The 15,705-nt window shown below is 44.3% G+C and overlaps 1 protein-coding gene across 17 annotated transcripts in view; it reads right to left on the reverse strand.

The window, feature by feature from the left end:
* Ptprt (protein tyrosine phosphatase, receptor type, T) overlaps positions 1 to 15,705 on the reverse strand; it is a 1,139,160-nt gene that overhangs the window by 701,287 nt on the left and 422,168 nt on the right. For all 17 annotated transcript variants that reach the window (NM_021464.5, NM_001291149.1, NM_001291151.1 and 14 more), the window contains exon 6: positions 14,733 to 14,907. In NM_021464.5, the coding sequence (NP_067439.1) occupies positions 14,733 to 14,907 (175 nt within the window). The remainder of the gene's footprint in view (positions 1 to 14,732; positions 14,908 to 15,705) is intronic.

The following is a 15,705-nucleotide window of genomic DNA, read 5'->3' on the forward strand; positions in this document are numbered from 1 at the left end:
CTGGATGCTTGCTTTGTGGCATCTGCCTCCTACAGACTGCTCCAGTTTTGTGTTGCTGATATGTCCACGTGTTGCCAGTTACATCATAGGAATCATTGCTAAGTTGTTGGTAGCAAGAAATGTAAAGCACTTGACTCTAGTTCCTCTCCCCACCATTGCACACTCCATGGAGTCACTGGTAGGCTAGTCAGCCTGGGCTGAAGAATGAGAATATTGGTTGAGTTCCGGCACAAGGACAGCTTATATGACCAATTGGACATTCTAACTAATGTATCAGGCCCTGCCCCATGCATAAACCATTAGTTCTTGGAATTTTAATGCAGTATCTTGACTTCTGGCTGAGCTAACAACATATCCCATCAGGTCAATCTCTACCTAAGCCCCATGATTCCTGAGCTTCATGGATGATAGCCAATGCTATCCCTAACCCCTGTCACTCATATAAAGATGTAGTATTTGTCTTCATGTCCTTGAATTTGTAGCCCCCCCCCACTCAGCCCCCCATTTCCCACGTATAAAAACCAAATCTGCCTCTGATATCACTACGTGTACACCGTGGGCAGAAGGAAGCAACCTCAGTTAAGAAGCAGTGGTCAGGGGAGATGCTGCAAGTTTTAGAAGTGAATTAGCCTACAGTGAGGGAATGGAGGCATCAATAAACACTGGTTGCAATAAAGCAATTAAAAATTCGACATCCCCCTGCCAAAAAAAAAATTTGTTCATCTTTTGAGTTGTATTTAGCTTGAACTTGAGTCCAGTGTCAGTGGCTAGGGGAAGATGCATCTTACCATCTGTTTCTGAACAGGCTAGAAATATTTGGTTAAAGAGATTAAGCCTAGGGGCATCATTAATGACTTTTCTTGATCCAACTTGTATTAATTAGGATACTGTTAGCTACTGTAACAAATAATCCCTAAAGCATTGTAGCTGAACACACACACACATACACACACACACACATTAGCTTTTACTGATTAAATAATAGCCCTGCTCAGCAGACACTTCTTCAGAAAGTGATTCATGGAACTAGGCTTCTTGAGTACTTGACTCCATCATCTCTCGGAAGCTTGGGCTTATTATCATCACCCAGACAAAGTCTCAAGAGTGAAGGTGGAAACCAGTGATCCTACTTTTAAACTGATTGATCATGAGAGGACATGCAGCTCTTAAACTGATGCTCCTTTGATATGCAGGGCCCTAATGAAAGTGAAGCAGCCTGGGAAATGTAGTCCTTGGTCACAGGGGCTGGTCTCCTTGTTCTCTTCCAGACTTAGGTGGAATACTGTTTCCAGGAGCTGTGCTGCAGAGTCAAATGATGGTTATCTAGCCACCTGTATTAGTTTGAGACTTACTAGGAAAATTCCATAGATCTCAGCCTTGGAGAGTTAGTCCGCATTTTCCTTCAGATGTCTTCATGGGTATTTAGTAGGAAAATGGGAAAGTGAAAGCTAAGGTCTCAAATCAGAATAAATAGAAAGACTTGGGCTCAAGGAAGATGAATAACTTCCTTATATGTAACCAGCTCCACTGTCCTTTCCCCACACTGTATACCACTTCTGGCCAGAGGCCACAGAACTGAAACTCAACACCAAAACATCAGGGATAAAGAAATCTCCCCATGGAGTTGGTATGGGCCAATGTTTCCCCCACTGTCTCTTAGACCTATGGGGCTGCACCATTCGTCCCTGCAGAGTTATGCTATGTACCGTAAGAGAGATAGGTATTTGATAGTATATATGAATTGCACTCATAGACACTAAGACTCCCCGGTCCCAGGTATGGAAATCTAATCTGTCATGATACCACTATGTGGGCACACCTAGATTTTGTGATTCATGAGACTGACGAGCAGGAACTCAGCATCTTCATGTGCAATTCAAGACTACAGTGAAGGTTAAGTAAAATCGCATGTGCAGATAGCCAGCAAAGTGGCTAGTGCACAATCGAGGGTCCACAAGTGCCAGCCGAGAGCAGCCTCTGTAGCTCATTCCCTAGCCCCCATCAGTCTTCCATTTGAACACGGGAGGGTAATGTTCCAAGTGGATGAGGATTTAATGCAACTGCCATTTGATTTAATTTCCAAATGCGTTAAAACTGTTAATTCAACACATCAGCATGCAGCTGATGAAGTAGTCAAAATAATTCAAGGGAACCAATACTTGTCAGGTTTTATTTATCCACATTTTCGCTTCTTTAAAATAAGCTGGTCTCTGTGCCTGTATAGAGAACAATATACATAGATATCTCCCTGTTAGTTTCCCCCACACACATATGTTCAAGTTGGGTTTTTCACTCTTTTTCCATCTGCCATTTCTCTCTTCCTATGAAAAGCTAATAGGGATGTTATCAAGAGCAAGAAAGTGAGAGGCTGAGGTGGGGCAGCTTGGGAATGTGGAGATGATGTAACTGACAAAGACAAGCATCACACACAGAAAGAGACAGAGAGAGACAGACAGACAGACAGACAGACAGATGTACACATAGTCAGACACACAGACACACAGAACCATGTTTGCCTAGACTCTCTCTATATGTGGCCATTCTCTCCAATCTAAGAAAGCTAGCCTTCTATTCCATTTTATGTTTAGGGAATCATGGAATCAAATTCCCAATTAATATAGCCAATACAGAGTTCGATCATAGTCTGAAACCATGGTCTCAGACTTCTTTTTTATGCATTCTTGGTATGACAACTAAGATAAGGGATCATATAAGCATCAATCAAAGCAAGGATGTGATGGAAGCCTGAGAAGACTATCATATAGAAAATTAAGCCTACAGAGAGGATGAGGCTGCTGAGGCTTCTCTGAGGACTGGCAGGAAGTGGGAGGCTAGGAGAGGGTGGCTCAACGTGAAAAGATATCCAACTTTCAGGTTTAACTTGGACTGGATACACATGCTTGCACATGAAGCACTCCTGAGGAAATAGGTAGTCTTTTCTTAAAGGGGACTAAAGAGGGCCCAGAACATTTTTCTTTAAAAAAGGATGATCTAATGGCCATAGATGGGCTGTATGATTAGCATGACTGGAGGAGGTGGACTCAGGCTCCAAATCACAGCCAGTGTAGATCAAAGGGAAGCCATAAGGAAAACACAGGGCATTCCAAAGCTTGAAGGTTCTACTGGAGGAAATGCAAACTTCAAGCAAAAGAGACAGAGAAGCAAGATAGCTGCAAAAGAGATACACCTTCCTCGGGCGGGGGTTGGGGGTAGACAGAATGGAGTTTAAACAAGGAGAGACTCTGAAGGAAGGAAACATCTCTTATCAATTAAGGTAATACATACCCCCTCAAGGTAAACACACTCAGACACTCAGACGTCTCACTGGGTTCCATATATAATGTGCAGTTCTCATGTGTCAATCAAAAATAAGATAAAACTTTAATAAAAATAACATAAAGAAGGGATGGTGAAGTGCTCTTAGTAGCTTCAGGCTTATAGATTGTGACTTGGAACATTCCATGGTCAGATGGGTGGGTGTCCCCATGTGCCAGGTACTGTCTCAGTATGGTAGAGCCAGCAGAAATCTGGACTCACACAGATTCTTACTTTAGGGACCTGTGCTCTAGCAGAAGATATGAGGAGCATACAACCACAGTCCTGATGTAAAATGCCAATGTTTTCCCCCTAAAAACCAAAGTGGTCCCTAGGATGGATCTGTTGGGGAGTGGTGAGACTGTTAAAAGAGGAAGCCTACTGGGAGGTCTGTAACGGTTACTACTGTCAAGTTGACCTGAAACTGAAATGCCTAGAAGATAGGTAGAGCCCTCTTCTACTTTATCTACAGAAGAACCCTAGTTCAAAGACAATTAGATCAGAGATCTGTGACCTATTAAATGGATTAGTAGGATTCATAATTCAATGGTATCATACATTAAGAAGTGGTGGAAAATAAAAAGGTTGGGCCATTGGAGGATGTATATGAAGGTAGACATGACCTTGGGAATCTTTATCTTTCTCTGGTTACTTACTTTCTCTAGTTAGCTTCTTTTCTTTGACTCCTGTCTTTCATGAAGGATTCCCTTAGCCACATGCTCTGCCACTACTATGGTATTTTGCTCAAGGACATAGAGTCAAGAAATTATAGATTAAGCTTTCTGAAAGTATGAGCTAAGACAAATATGTCCTTTAGTTCTTCAGTTGAACCTTTGACTATTGTCATACAAAAGTAACTAAAGCAGGCTATAAGGTCATCTAGGGTTTCCCACCCAGGGAACTCCAGGACCTTAGTCTCTTCTGCTCTTGCTTCCTGACCATTAGGTGAGCAATATGTGCTGAGTCCTGTTTGGCCATGTGGAAAGGATAGTGCAACATGGTTACTGCCCCTGGAACAGAGACAGCAGGGCATAAGCCTCCACTGAAGTTGATGATTGCTATGCACATAAGGCTTGTGTGTGTGTGTGTGTGTGTGTGTGTGTGTGTGTGTGTGTGTGTGTGTGTGTGTGTGTAGCTTTATGTTTTTCCTGTGAGAAATATTCTCCCCTCCAAGGTTAATGACTCCATGATAATCAAAGACAGCAAGAGTCCAGAAGGCAAGGGTGCGTCTATATTCCTTAGCAAAATGGTAAATACTGCTTCAGGACAGCTCTTAAGGCTGTGGGAAAGAATTCTGAAAACATGAGTTCAAGAATATATAGTTTTTCAACTATGTAAAATATAAGGATGTAATAGAAATTATAAGAGGAGCTTCACAGACCTAAAAGAACAGAGGCAGCTGCACTGTAAGCCAGCTTGTAAGAAAAATACAAAAAAGTTACAAAAGCAGGCAGATTCCTGAGTTCAAGGTCAGCCTGGGTCAGAGCTAGGTTGGGCCCAGTTATGGGAGAAATGGTAATCTCAGGACAGGAACCCACCCAGATAGCTCATTGTCTGTATTGACAAAGGCAGACAAATCTCTGAATTCAGTTACAATGTTTAAAAAATGTTCTTGCTGTCTCTTTCTAAGAATCAAGGGGTTAGGGTCATGGGATGCAGACTCAGGATAATCAAAAGGAACCTGGGGTAATGACTGAATTGATATGTAAATAAAAGACTGGACTTTTGATCTGTTAGAAAATGAGCTATCCAGAGAGAGTTTGGGAATTGCAAGAGAGAACTGTCTCCAGAGAGTGCTTTCTGGGAAACTGCCTTGAACAGAACATAGGCTGTTAGCTTGTAACCCATGATTTGACTTCAATTAGCTTTTTTTTTTCAGCTCCCAGATACCCTTTCTAAGAACCCCTCTTCAACCTGAATAAGGCTAGACCTTGGCAAGTTTGCTCTGCCTCATGATGCCCCTACCATGGCCTTTCAATACTCCACAAAAAAGTCCCAAGCAATAGATTTTGAGACAAAGTTTTTTTCTTCTTTTGACATGTTATTATCTTAGATATTTTGCTTAGCAATGATTCTTACATGCAAAAGGAAGCAGAAGTTTAGCATAAAGGGTTAAAGCTGCAGAAGATAGAGCTGAAACTGGGGCCAGTGCTCTGTTAGAGAAGGCAGTCAGAGACCTCTCTGAGAGGTTGCTGCCAGGGCAGAGGTCAGTGTGAACAAAACAAGGAAGTTGTCTAATTACCAAAAAGAAAATAGTACTTCTGGCAAAGAGGAAAGCAAGTACAAAGGTCCTGAGGTCAGAACTGGCTTGTTATCTTTCAGTGAAGAGATGAATAGGTGTATTAGAGAAGGGGTAGGGAGACTAATGTGCAACTGGGGTTCAGAAGACAAAGAGGCAGAAGTCTGACCTAAAGGCCATGGCAAACAGTATAAACTGTGTTCTGCGTATGATATAAACTGCTAAGGGTGATGTGGTGTTTGGTATGCACTGTGTGTGTATGTGTGTGTGTGTGTGTGTGTAAGGGTGTGTGTGTGTGTGTGTGTGTGTGTGTGTGTGTGTGTGTAAGGGTGTATTATATTTATGTGTGAGTGTGTGCAGCTGATCAGCACCTTTATCTTCCTCCATCACACTCATCCTCATTTTCTGAAACAAAGTCTTCTCATTCAACCTGTAAATCACCAATTCAGGTAGGCTATCTGGCCAAGATGCTCCAGGGAGCCTCCTGTCTTTGCCTTCCAAATTCAGGGATTATAGACAGGTGTCATCATTGTGGGCCTTTATATATGTTGTGGGGGATTTGAACTTAGTTCCCTGCCACTTGCATGACAAGTATTTTAATGAGTGAGTCATCTCCTCAACTCTGAAGGCTTTACAAGGATGTAAAATATGCTTTCAAATTGTCACTAAGGGTGCTACAGGAAAAGGAGACCTCAGTCAGGTAAGATTCAAGCAAGAAGGCTGGGATACTCTTGCAGCTGAACAGAATGGGGCATAACAAATCCAGCCCTCTTCCTGTCTCTAGACAGAAAGTTTTGGGACTCACGGGCCTGTATATTTTCATCTGTATATTCCCTATAGCTGCTTTTACTGTGGCAGTAGAGGGAAAGAGTTACAACAGAGGCTGGATGCCCCAAGAATCTGAGGATAGTCAGCAGCATGCCCTATGCCAGAAGCTTGCCAATCTGCTCTAGTACATGGAAGAACAGAGGTGGTGGAGGGTGGTGGTTTCTATACTGATATAGGAACGAAGCTAGACCCCAGCCCAAATTCTTGAACCCCAAGCCTGGCCTCTGGGTCACTACACCCTATATAATTTTATTGTCGTTGTTGTTGCCTCTGACTACTGCCACAGGGGGGAAAATGTCTAGTTAAAAGGGAGGTTTTGTAGTGCTTCAGTGGCTCCAAGAACACACCCATGGAAGCATTTGGCATTACCTCTTCTAGCGTGCATTTGTTCTCTGTAATTGCTCTAACTGAGGAGCAACAGCCAGCAGCTTTGGATGTTTCAGAAGGCCACACACACTGTGAAGTCCCTAGAGAATGTCTGTGTCCCATCCCCATATCTCAGACCTTTTTATTTCCGTGTGTTCGGCTGACTTATTCACTCTCACATCTCATTCTCAATTAAACCAGACTTTCTCCAAAATGCAGAGGGGACCTGTATCCAGGACATCAGCATCCATAGAAGGAGTCCTCAACTAGTGACTTGGGACGAATAGCAATGCTCCAGCATCCTACCAGGTCCTACCTTTAAAACCCACACTCTCTCTCCAGGAAAACTGAAACCCAGGGGTCTAAAGGGGCCAATGCCCCCTTTATTGGGTGGCATTTCTCTGTTCAAATGCTAAATCAATAGTGTCTTGAATTCACCCACAAGCTCCTAATCCTACTCTAGACATCCCATCCCCCCTGCACTGCCCCTGAGAACACCTTACTGGAAAGACTAGCCACTGTGTACAGGCAGGTCCACAGATGAATGCAGAGTAAATGCAGAGATCTGGCTTCATGGTGGTATACTGTCTGTGAACCACGCATGTGGGTGCCCTGGAGTCCCATGATTCTTTTAGAATAAAGCTCCAGCTCTTATGCAGATGCAAAGAACTTTCATTGCCACACCCAAACATGCCACCATTGCATATCTCTTCATTTGATTCTTGCTTGTCGTGTTTCAAAACTGACCCAGCCTATCTCTGTCCACACACTTGCCAAGGCCACAGGATCCATCACTTATGGGATGACTCAGAGTCTCCCTCCCACCCTTTTCAGGATTGCATTGCTCACTTCTACCATTCTGGATTTTGTAGGAAATGTGAAACAGGAGGGAGAGATAGGCAGGCTTATATTTGTCACTTGAAAGTTATGTGAGCTTGAGAAATATTCATCTTTGCTCCTTTCATTTGTAGACGGGGTTATTAACAGCCTGCTTCAGAGGGTTATTGTGAAGATGCTTAAGCTCATGTAACAGGTGCCTGATAACTCCCTGATTTGTGCTGTAAGTTTGCATGTGTCGTCTAGTCACACCACAAACGTATCATATCATCTGACACGTTCTTGACTCAATAAATAGTAACTAAAACGAAGACGATAAAGAGTCAACGGCTTCAGTCATCCCAGATTTCCAAGTATAGCTACGAACTCAAGTGTATACAGATTGGGTTCAATCAGAATGGTCTCCACATAGGGTCATGTGTTTGAATGCTTAGTCACCAGAGAGTGGAACTGTTTGAAAGGATTAGGAGGTGTGGCCTTGTTGGAGGAAGTGTGTCACTGGGGCTGGCCTTTAAGGTTTCAAAAGCCTACCCAGGTCTAATGCCTCTCTTCTTGTTCCCTGCAGATCTGGTTGGAGAACTCTCAGCTACTTCTCCAACATCATGACCACCTGCAGGCTACCATGCTCCCCAACATGATGATAATGGTCTAATCCCTGAAACTATAAGAAGGCCCCAATTAAATGCTTCCTTGCTCAAGAGTTGCCATCGTCGTGGTGTCTCTTCATAGCAATAAAACAGTGACTAACACACAGACTCAAGAGTAGTAAATGAGCAAAATAGACTAAGATAAGAGGGCGGCCAGCTGCAGAGAAAGCATGCTTAGAACATATAGCCCTCTGTCGCCAGCCCAGGGTGCAAGATGATTAGTTTCAGATGTGGAGAATCTTTACACATCTTGAAGATGCTTTTAAGCATGAAAAGCAATATTTAAAGAAGAAAACAACAGAAACAAGTCAATACTGAACATTGTAGGTAAAGCAGCTCTGCCTCTGACATCCACCCACAAGCTGGATCTGATGACCTTGGTCCTCTCTCTTTCAGAAGAGTGAGTCCTAAATGCAATTTAAGTTGAAATCTCCACAGTCTGGAACAGCATCCCTTAAGCCAGGACAAGAAACAACAGCCAGAGCCTTTGGGCAATGTCTCCTAAAAAATGGCAAAAAATAAAATTGTTGATAATAACAGACATAATATTGTGGGTACTTACCTAGTGCTAGAGTCTATACATGTGACATTGTTTCTCTGGCCAAGGGAGCTGTGGTAGTTGGAATGAGAGTGGCACCCACAGACTCATACATTTTGATGTGTGGTCTCAAGGGACTAGTGCTATTTGAAAGGATCAAGCAGTGTGGTCTTGTTAGAGAATGTGTGTCACTAGAGGTGGGCATCTAGGTTTTCAAAAGCCCAAGCCAAGCCCATATTCTTTCTCTTCTTGCTGTCTATAGACCCAGGGGTAGAACTCTCGGTTATTTCTTCAACAACAAGTCTGACTACAAGACAGCATGTTCCTTGTCATGATAATAGACTAAATCCCTGAAACTGTAAGCCAGCCCCAATTAAACTTTCTCTTTTATAACAGTTGCCTTGACCATGGTGTCTATTCACAGCAATAGGACACAAACTAGGATGGAACCCATCAGATCCTATAGTATAGATAAGGAAAATGGGGCCAGGAGTAAATGTGAGTTCTAACTGAAGTTGCCACAGGCAGCAGAAACTAAGGCCAAAATTGAAGTTTAGGTGTGTTCTAATCTGCAGTCCCTAATCGTGACTTAACCATTATGTCCCAGTTGGACTCACCTGATGATCCACACATACCTCTCATTTTTTTAGAGACACTAACTCCATAGTGAAATGTTCTGAGCACTTGGAAGGATATTAAATGGGCTTGGACACCACATTTAAAAATCACCAATGTGTGACTATTAGAATGCAGCTGAGTAACTCTGGTTTAGGACAGCCATGTCCTTTAGCCAAGCAAAATACCACGGCATGGACGACACAGGCAAGCTCAGAAACAGGTAGGGGAGAATACGAACATTTATGAGCAGTGGCCTGGAACAGGTAGGCACAGGATGGGCTGTCAACTGAGTGAAACCTCAATTACAGAGTAATCTAACATATAGCCAGTACATTATCACAACTCAATAAACAGCTCTTCAGAATTAAGTAATTCCAATTTGCTTTCATTTCGGGCTGAGTTGCCTAGTGAACGCTGATACTACCCACCGCTAAGATTAGTCTGCGTCTTCCAAGGCTGTGATTTTCACTCTGCTCGGATGCTGGGTGAGCCAGGCAACATGAGGGTATGCTAGCTTGCAGAGTTTGAATGAATGACATAAAGCATAAAAGGTACCCCATGTAACCAGGTGATGTTCGTGACAGAAGGACCATCTCCTGAGCTTCTGTGACTCATCAGCCAAAGGTAGACATTAGAGAGGACCCAGAGAACTCTGACTTAAGAGCATCTAACACTGATGCTCCCTGGCTACATTTTAATACATCTTCCCTCTTTCCTTATGCTCAAGTATTACGACATGGGGATTAAGCAACAGCCTTAAATGATATCTCCAAGGCAATGGAGGTACTGGGTGAGATGCCCAGTCCCACTCACTGAGTCTTTCAAGTCCTTACCTGGGGACACCGACCTCATGTGCCATTCATTTGCTCATTTCTTAGAGCACAAGTGTCAGACAGCTCTAAGCACTTCTGCATTGATCATCTCACTGCTCCCTCACAACATCCTCCCAGGGAGAAAATGCTATAACGCTGTTTCCAGATGTATCTGCTAAGGCCTTAAGAGGCTTATATCATGTTCCAAGTTACGGCAATGGGTCGAGATAGGCCAGGGATTCCAAGTGAGGCATCTTGACTCAGGCATTACTGTGTATGTGAAAGAAAGCCACAGCTGGATGTTCATGCCTGACTCCTCAGGCTGTCTGTGTGATGAGCGAAATCTGTCACCGCTCAAGAGGAGGGATGACAATGTGGACTACTGCTCCAACAGCACGTAGGCCACTGACTCAGCCAAGGCTAAAGATTTTAGTGAGGAGTGGCCTTCTTCATAAGAACCTGGCCTCAAATTGTCTCATCCTCTGCCTTCAAGTAGCTACTGGACAAGCACTGCAGGCTGACTGGCTTCCTACGGGTACCATTGAGTGACCCTGCCTCTCATTTCTTGTGTGAAGGCAGAGACATCACCTCCTCCCCTGTTGCCTGCACCCCTGTGGCACTGATTATAACATTGTGATATCGGGAGCCAATGAGGCCCCAATTCCTAGGTCCTCCAATATAAGTAAGGCGGCACACCTCAGACTCAACTCTAACCTCAGCTTTCCCCTTAGGGTGACCCTCAGCTCCTCACCCCTGCTGGGATGGCTTTCCCAGAAAACAAAGGAGTTGAAATAAAATTAGTATGCACACCTGATATTAAGATAAAATGAGATAGCATATGTGAAGGGACTCTTCTGGATTCATGGGACCAAGCAAATGGCTTATCACCCACTCAACATTAAAATGTGCGGGAAAGAGGCACTAAAAAAATGTGAAATCCTGTGCCAAAAAATGTGGATGAATTTCATCAAGGTGTCATTAAAGGGGTTCAGATTACAGAAAGTCCCAGTGCACCATTGTCTGCTGTGGGGATGCCATAGGGTCTCCCCAGCATATCTCGAAGGAGAGAGCATGGAAAGGGAGCTAGGAAGTAGCAATAGCTTCTGGGTCACATTGACGTACTCGGCCAATACATCTGGGGCCAGAGCTGATACCTGCCACCTTGCCTTAACTAAGCCTCAGTTGGCACAGCCAACAGACGACGGAGCACTGTTCCCACTGCCACCTCTCCAGGCCTAGGTGGTCTTGCTTCTGCAATCCCCCTGCCCCAGCAGCCTATGAATTATCACTCCCCAACCCCACCTCTTCCCCCTAGAAGACTCGGGAAAAGAACAGAGCAAGCATTTTTCTGTTAGTATAAAAAGTTGGGGGTGCAGCAGTGACTCCTGGAGTCTGTCCCGCCCCTCACCTCCACTTAACGCCAAGCAGGTATATGCAAGGTGCCTGGAAGATGGTAGCAAATGTAAGAGAATGCGGCATTCCTCTGCAAGGCTCTCATAGCAGAGTGGGAAATCAACCACGAAAAAGCACAGTGAGCAGAGTGTTCCTGGCCACCGCTCAGGAAATGACACATTCATGGACTATTTGAAAGGCCTGCAAAGGCCACTGTGTCACATGAATCAATCTCATGAAGCTGGGGGCTTGGAGGGGGCAAAGATCTAAGCCTAACACTATCAAAGTGGTGGCTTCTTTTATACATTAATGGCACTTCCCATGGATGAACTTAAAGGTGCTTTTTTTTTTTTTTTTTGGTATTATTTTGTTCATGACCACCTTATTTGTTGATCTTCGGCTTAAAGGTTCATAACATTCTGGTAAAGAAATAAATGCCTGCTGAAGTCAATAATTCACTCACATATCAATCGGGCCACAGAAATCTGAAGGTTGAGACTCATGAATTGATGGACCCATGCAGATGAAATTAGTCAAACATTAGCAACTTCCCGGGTCCAGTGAGCACAGAACCTATGCTAGGGATAACCCTTGAGTGGGAACAACTCATGGAGTCCAGATATCACCCTCCCTCTACCAGAGCTTAGGTCCCAAAAGGGAGACAGATGAAGAATACGCAGAGGGAAGTGGCTCTTGTGAAGTGGGATATGAGCTATGTAGGTGAATTATCTACTTTCTGTGCTGTGATAAGATGCCCTGTCAAAATCAATGTAAAGGAGGCCTTTGTTTAGATCCAGAGTGAGGTCCATCCTGATATGTAGTCATGGCAGCAGCGACTTGAGGCAGCTGGTTACATTTCATCCACAGTCATGAGGCAGATGGAAACAGATGAGGGGACTCACTTTCTCCTTCTTATCCACTCCAGGACCTCAGTGAATAACATATCTTCTCCATGTTGACTCAATATGGAAAATGTCTCACAGGTGCATCCTAAAGGCAACTCCTGATAGGCACAGCCAGAGACTTGTCTCCTAGATGATTCTAGAGCCTGTCGAACTGACAATCAATTGAAACCATCGCTGCAGGAAAGGAGGTAAGGTGATGTGAGTGACACTATATCATCTTCCACTTGGATATTCACCTAGAGTCAAGACAGGTCAGAAGAGAGGGTCCAGGGGTCCAGACAGGGATCTCCATTCGGATCCCATTACAGCCACCAGTCAAACGGACCCAGCCAAGAGGATGCAAAGTTTGTCCACCAACCCACGCTCAAACAAAAACAAAGCAACAGCAACAGCAGAAACTCGTCGTCTTCTGAGAATCAAGCAATTTTTTCCCTCCCTTCCAACACAGCAGGTATTATTCTACAGCTGGCATAATATGAACAGGTTCATTATTTCATTCACTAAATATTGCTATACTGAAATTTTAATCAGTGAACATAGCAGCGATAAAATGAATACATTCATACACTGTTGCTGCCTACATAAACCATCAAGCCCTTCTTTGTACTGCAGTACAGAGAAGAAAAATCCATAAAGATGTTCATATGCTTTGGCCTACCAACTCAACTTCCTGAGAAATTGATCTAAGGAAAGAATCTGGTTCTGTATAATACAAAATATATATATATATATATATATATATATATATAGGGGGTGGAGGGACTGTGCAGAAACAATAATTGTTGCTCACTCAAGGGAAGAAATACCAAAACAGAAACACCTGGACATGCCTAAACAACTATGGAGATGGAGACATTTGAAAAGAGGAAGATGTCATAGCATCAGTAATAGTGTCAGATCTTGGAGCCTCTCTTTGAGATGGATCCCAAGTTGGGCCTATGGTGTGCTTACAGACAGGAGCCTAGTATGGCTGTCCTCCAAGAGTCCCAACAAGCAGCTGACTAAGGCAGATGTAGATACTTACAGCCCACCAATGGACTGAAGTTGTTGGTCCCTGTGGTTGACCCCTGTGGTTCCCTACCCCGGTAGGGAAAGGCTGGAAGAAGTTGGGGAGGAGAGCAACTCCATAGGAAGACTAGAAATCTCAAATAACCTAGACCCCTGAGATCTCTCGGACACTGAGCCACCAACCAGGCAGCATACACTAGCTGGTCCAAGGCCCCCAACCCATATATACCAGAGGTCTGCCTGTTCTGGCCTCAGTAGGAGAAGATGAGCCTAAACCTCGAGAAACTTGAGGCCTCAGTGAGTAGGGAGGCCTGGCAGGGATGGGGAAGAGTGGGGATGAGGGGGTGGGGACATCCTCTTGGAGACAGTGTGGAGGAGGAATAAAATGAGGAAGTTTGGGAGGGTGGACCAGGAGGTAACTATTGGACTGTATAATTAATTAATTAATTAATTAATTAATTAAAAGTAATTTTAAATGGAGGAAAATGCATTGGATGGTATTTGTATCAGTTACTTTTCTGTTGATATGATAAATACGTGATCAGAGGCAACTTAAGAAAGGAAAAGTTTGATTGGGCTTGAGGTCATAGAAGGGGTGTCCCGAATGGTGGGGGGCGGGGTATGGCAGCTGGCACCCAGAGCCAGGAGATGAGAAACCACACCTTTAATTATAAATACAAAGCAGAGAGAGCAAACTAGTAGTTGGCTAAGGCTGAGGCTATGGCCTCTCAAAGCCTGACCCCAGTGACTTACGGCTCTGCCTCCTAAAGGTTCTTTGACCTTCTCAAACACCAAGTTTGCCAGAAACTTGAAGTCAAGTTTTCAAGGCAAACAAGCACAAGAAAACTGATAACCATCGACTTAAGACCATCTGGGAGGTTAGGATCATCATTTCAAAAGGCTTTCTGAAATATAGCCATTATACGGCATTTCCGGTTAAAACCCCTCACAAACATTTCAGTGGAACATCACTAAAGCACAAAGGACATGTGTTTATCTTGATCTGAAAAATAAATTTAAGTCAAATTTGGAGGTTGCCCCTGTGTGTGTGTGTGTGTGCGCGCGCGCGCGCACGCGGATAGTGTTAGGGAGATCAGTGATGGCGAACCTGTCTTGAGCTGTTGGGGGAAGACGGAAGCAACAGGTAAGAGAAGGGGCTTGCTTTGTAATAATAGAGAAGGTCCTATAACCAGCCACTCGGGAAAGTTGTAGCACAGCGGTACTCACCTTTCACAATCAGCTCTGCATAGTTGGACACACCAGACCCACCATCTGAGCGGATCACGCAGCGATACTTGGAGATACTGCGTTGAGAGGTGTCTGCCACACTCACTGTGGCTGAGAAGCGTCTGTGGTTGACCACCCGGGTGACCATGAGGGCTGTGTCTCTGCCATTCCATTGCTGAGGATACAGGAAGGGAAGGGGAGAAGAAATCTTAGCATCACAGGCTTACTGGAAACCATCAACAGACCTCACGACCCTCGCATGTTCCTGGGGCCCAAGACTTTCTTGAAACAGATTGACAAACAGTTTCTATATCTCCTGAACTATGGTTCTGACTAAAAATAAATAAATCTAAGCCACTGAGTGCACTAGCACATGTCTGTCAGCCCAGCACTCTAGAAGCTGAGACAGGGGCCTTACAAGATGGAGAGCAGCCTGCATAATAAGACCTCTTCTCAAAACATATAAAGGATGGGAGAGGGAAGCTGATTTGAGAAGAGGGATGCTTGATTGGAAGGAGCTGGGACAAAAGCTCCTGCTAATCACCCCAGCTCCTTATTTGGCACACATTTGGACTTAGATGCATTCCTTTAACCTTCCTCCCTCCTATTTCCTCTCATCTCATGAGCAGAGTCCACGGTATTTCCCCCAAGACAGACTGCAACACATTAGCAAACCCCAGCCCATGCAGAGCACTAGCAACCAGCCTGGCTTTGAACTCCTCTGCTGGTGATCAATATCTTACCCACCCATAGACTTTGAGCCTACCCGTACCAGGCTGTCACTATAGATAGGGGATTGCCTACCTCCCCTCTTTACCTCATGCTCTCTCCTCTGCCTCGAATGTTCTATGTGTCTGGGTACAGCCCCCCTGCCCCGGAAGTCTGTGTTCAGCTCACCCTCATCTCTGAGAAGTTTCCTCATCATTCATACCACTATCTCAAAGCCAGCTATGCTTCTCTGTGTTGTGCAAAC

The sequence above is a fragment of the Mus musculus genome, chromosome 2 (genome assembly GCF_000001635.26).
Source record: "Mus musculus strain C57BL/6J chromosome 2, GRCm38.p6 C57BL/6J".
NCBI classification, from domain to species: domain Eukaryota; kingdom Metazoa; phylum Chordata; class Mammalia; order Rodentia; family Muridae; genus Mus; species Mus musculus.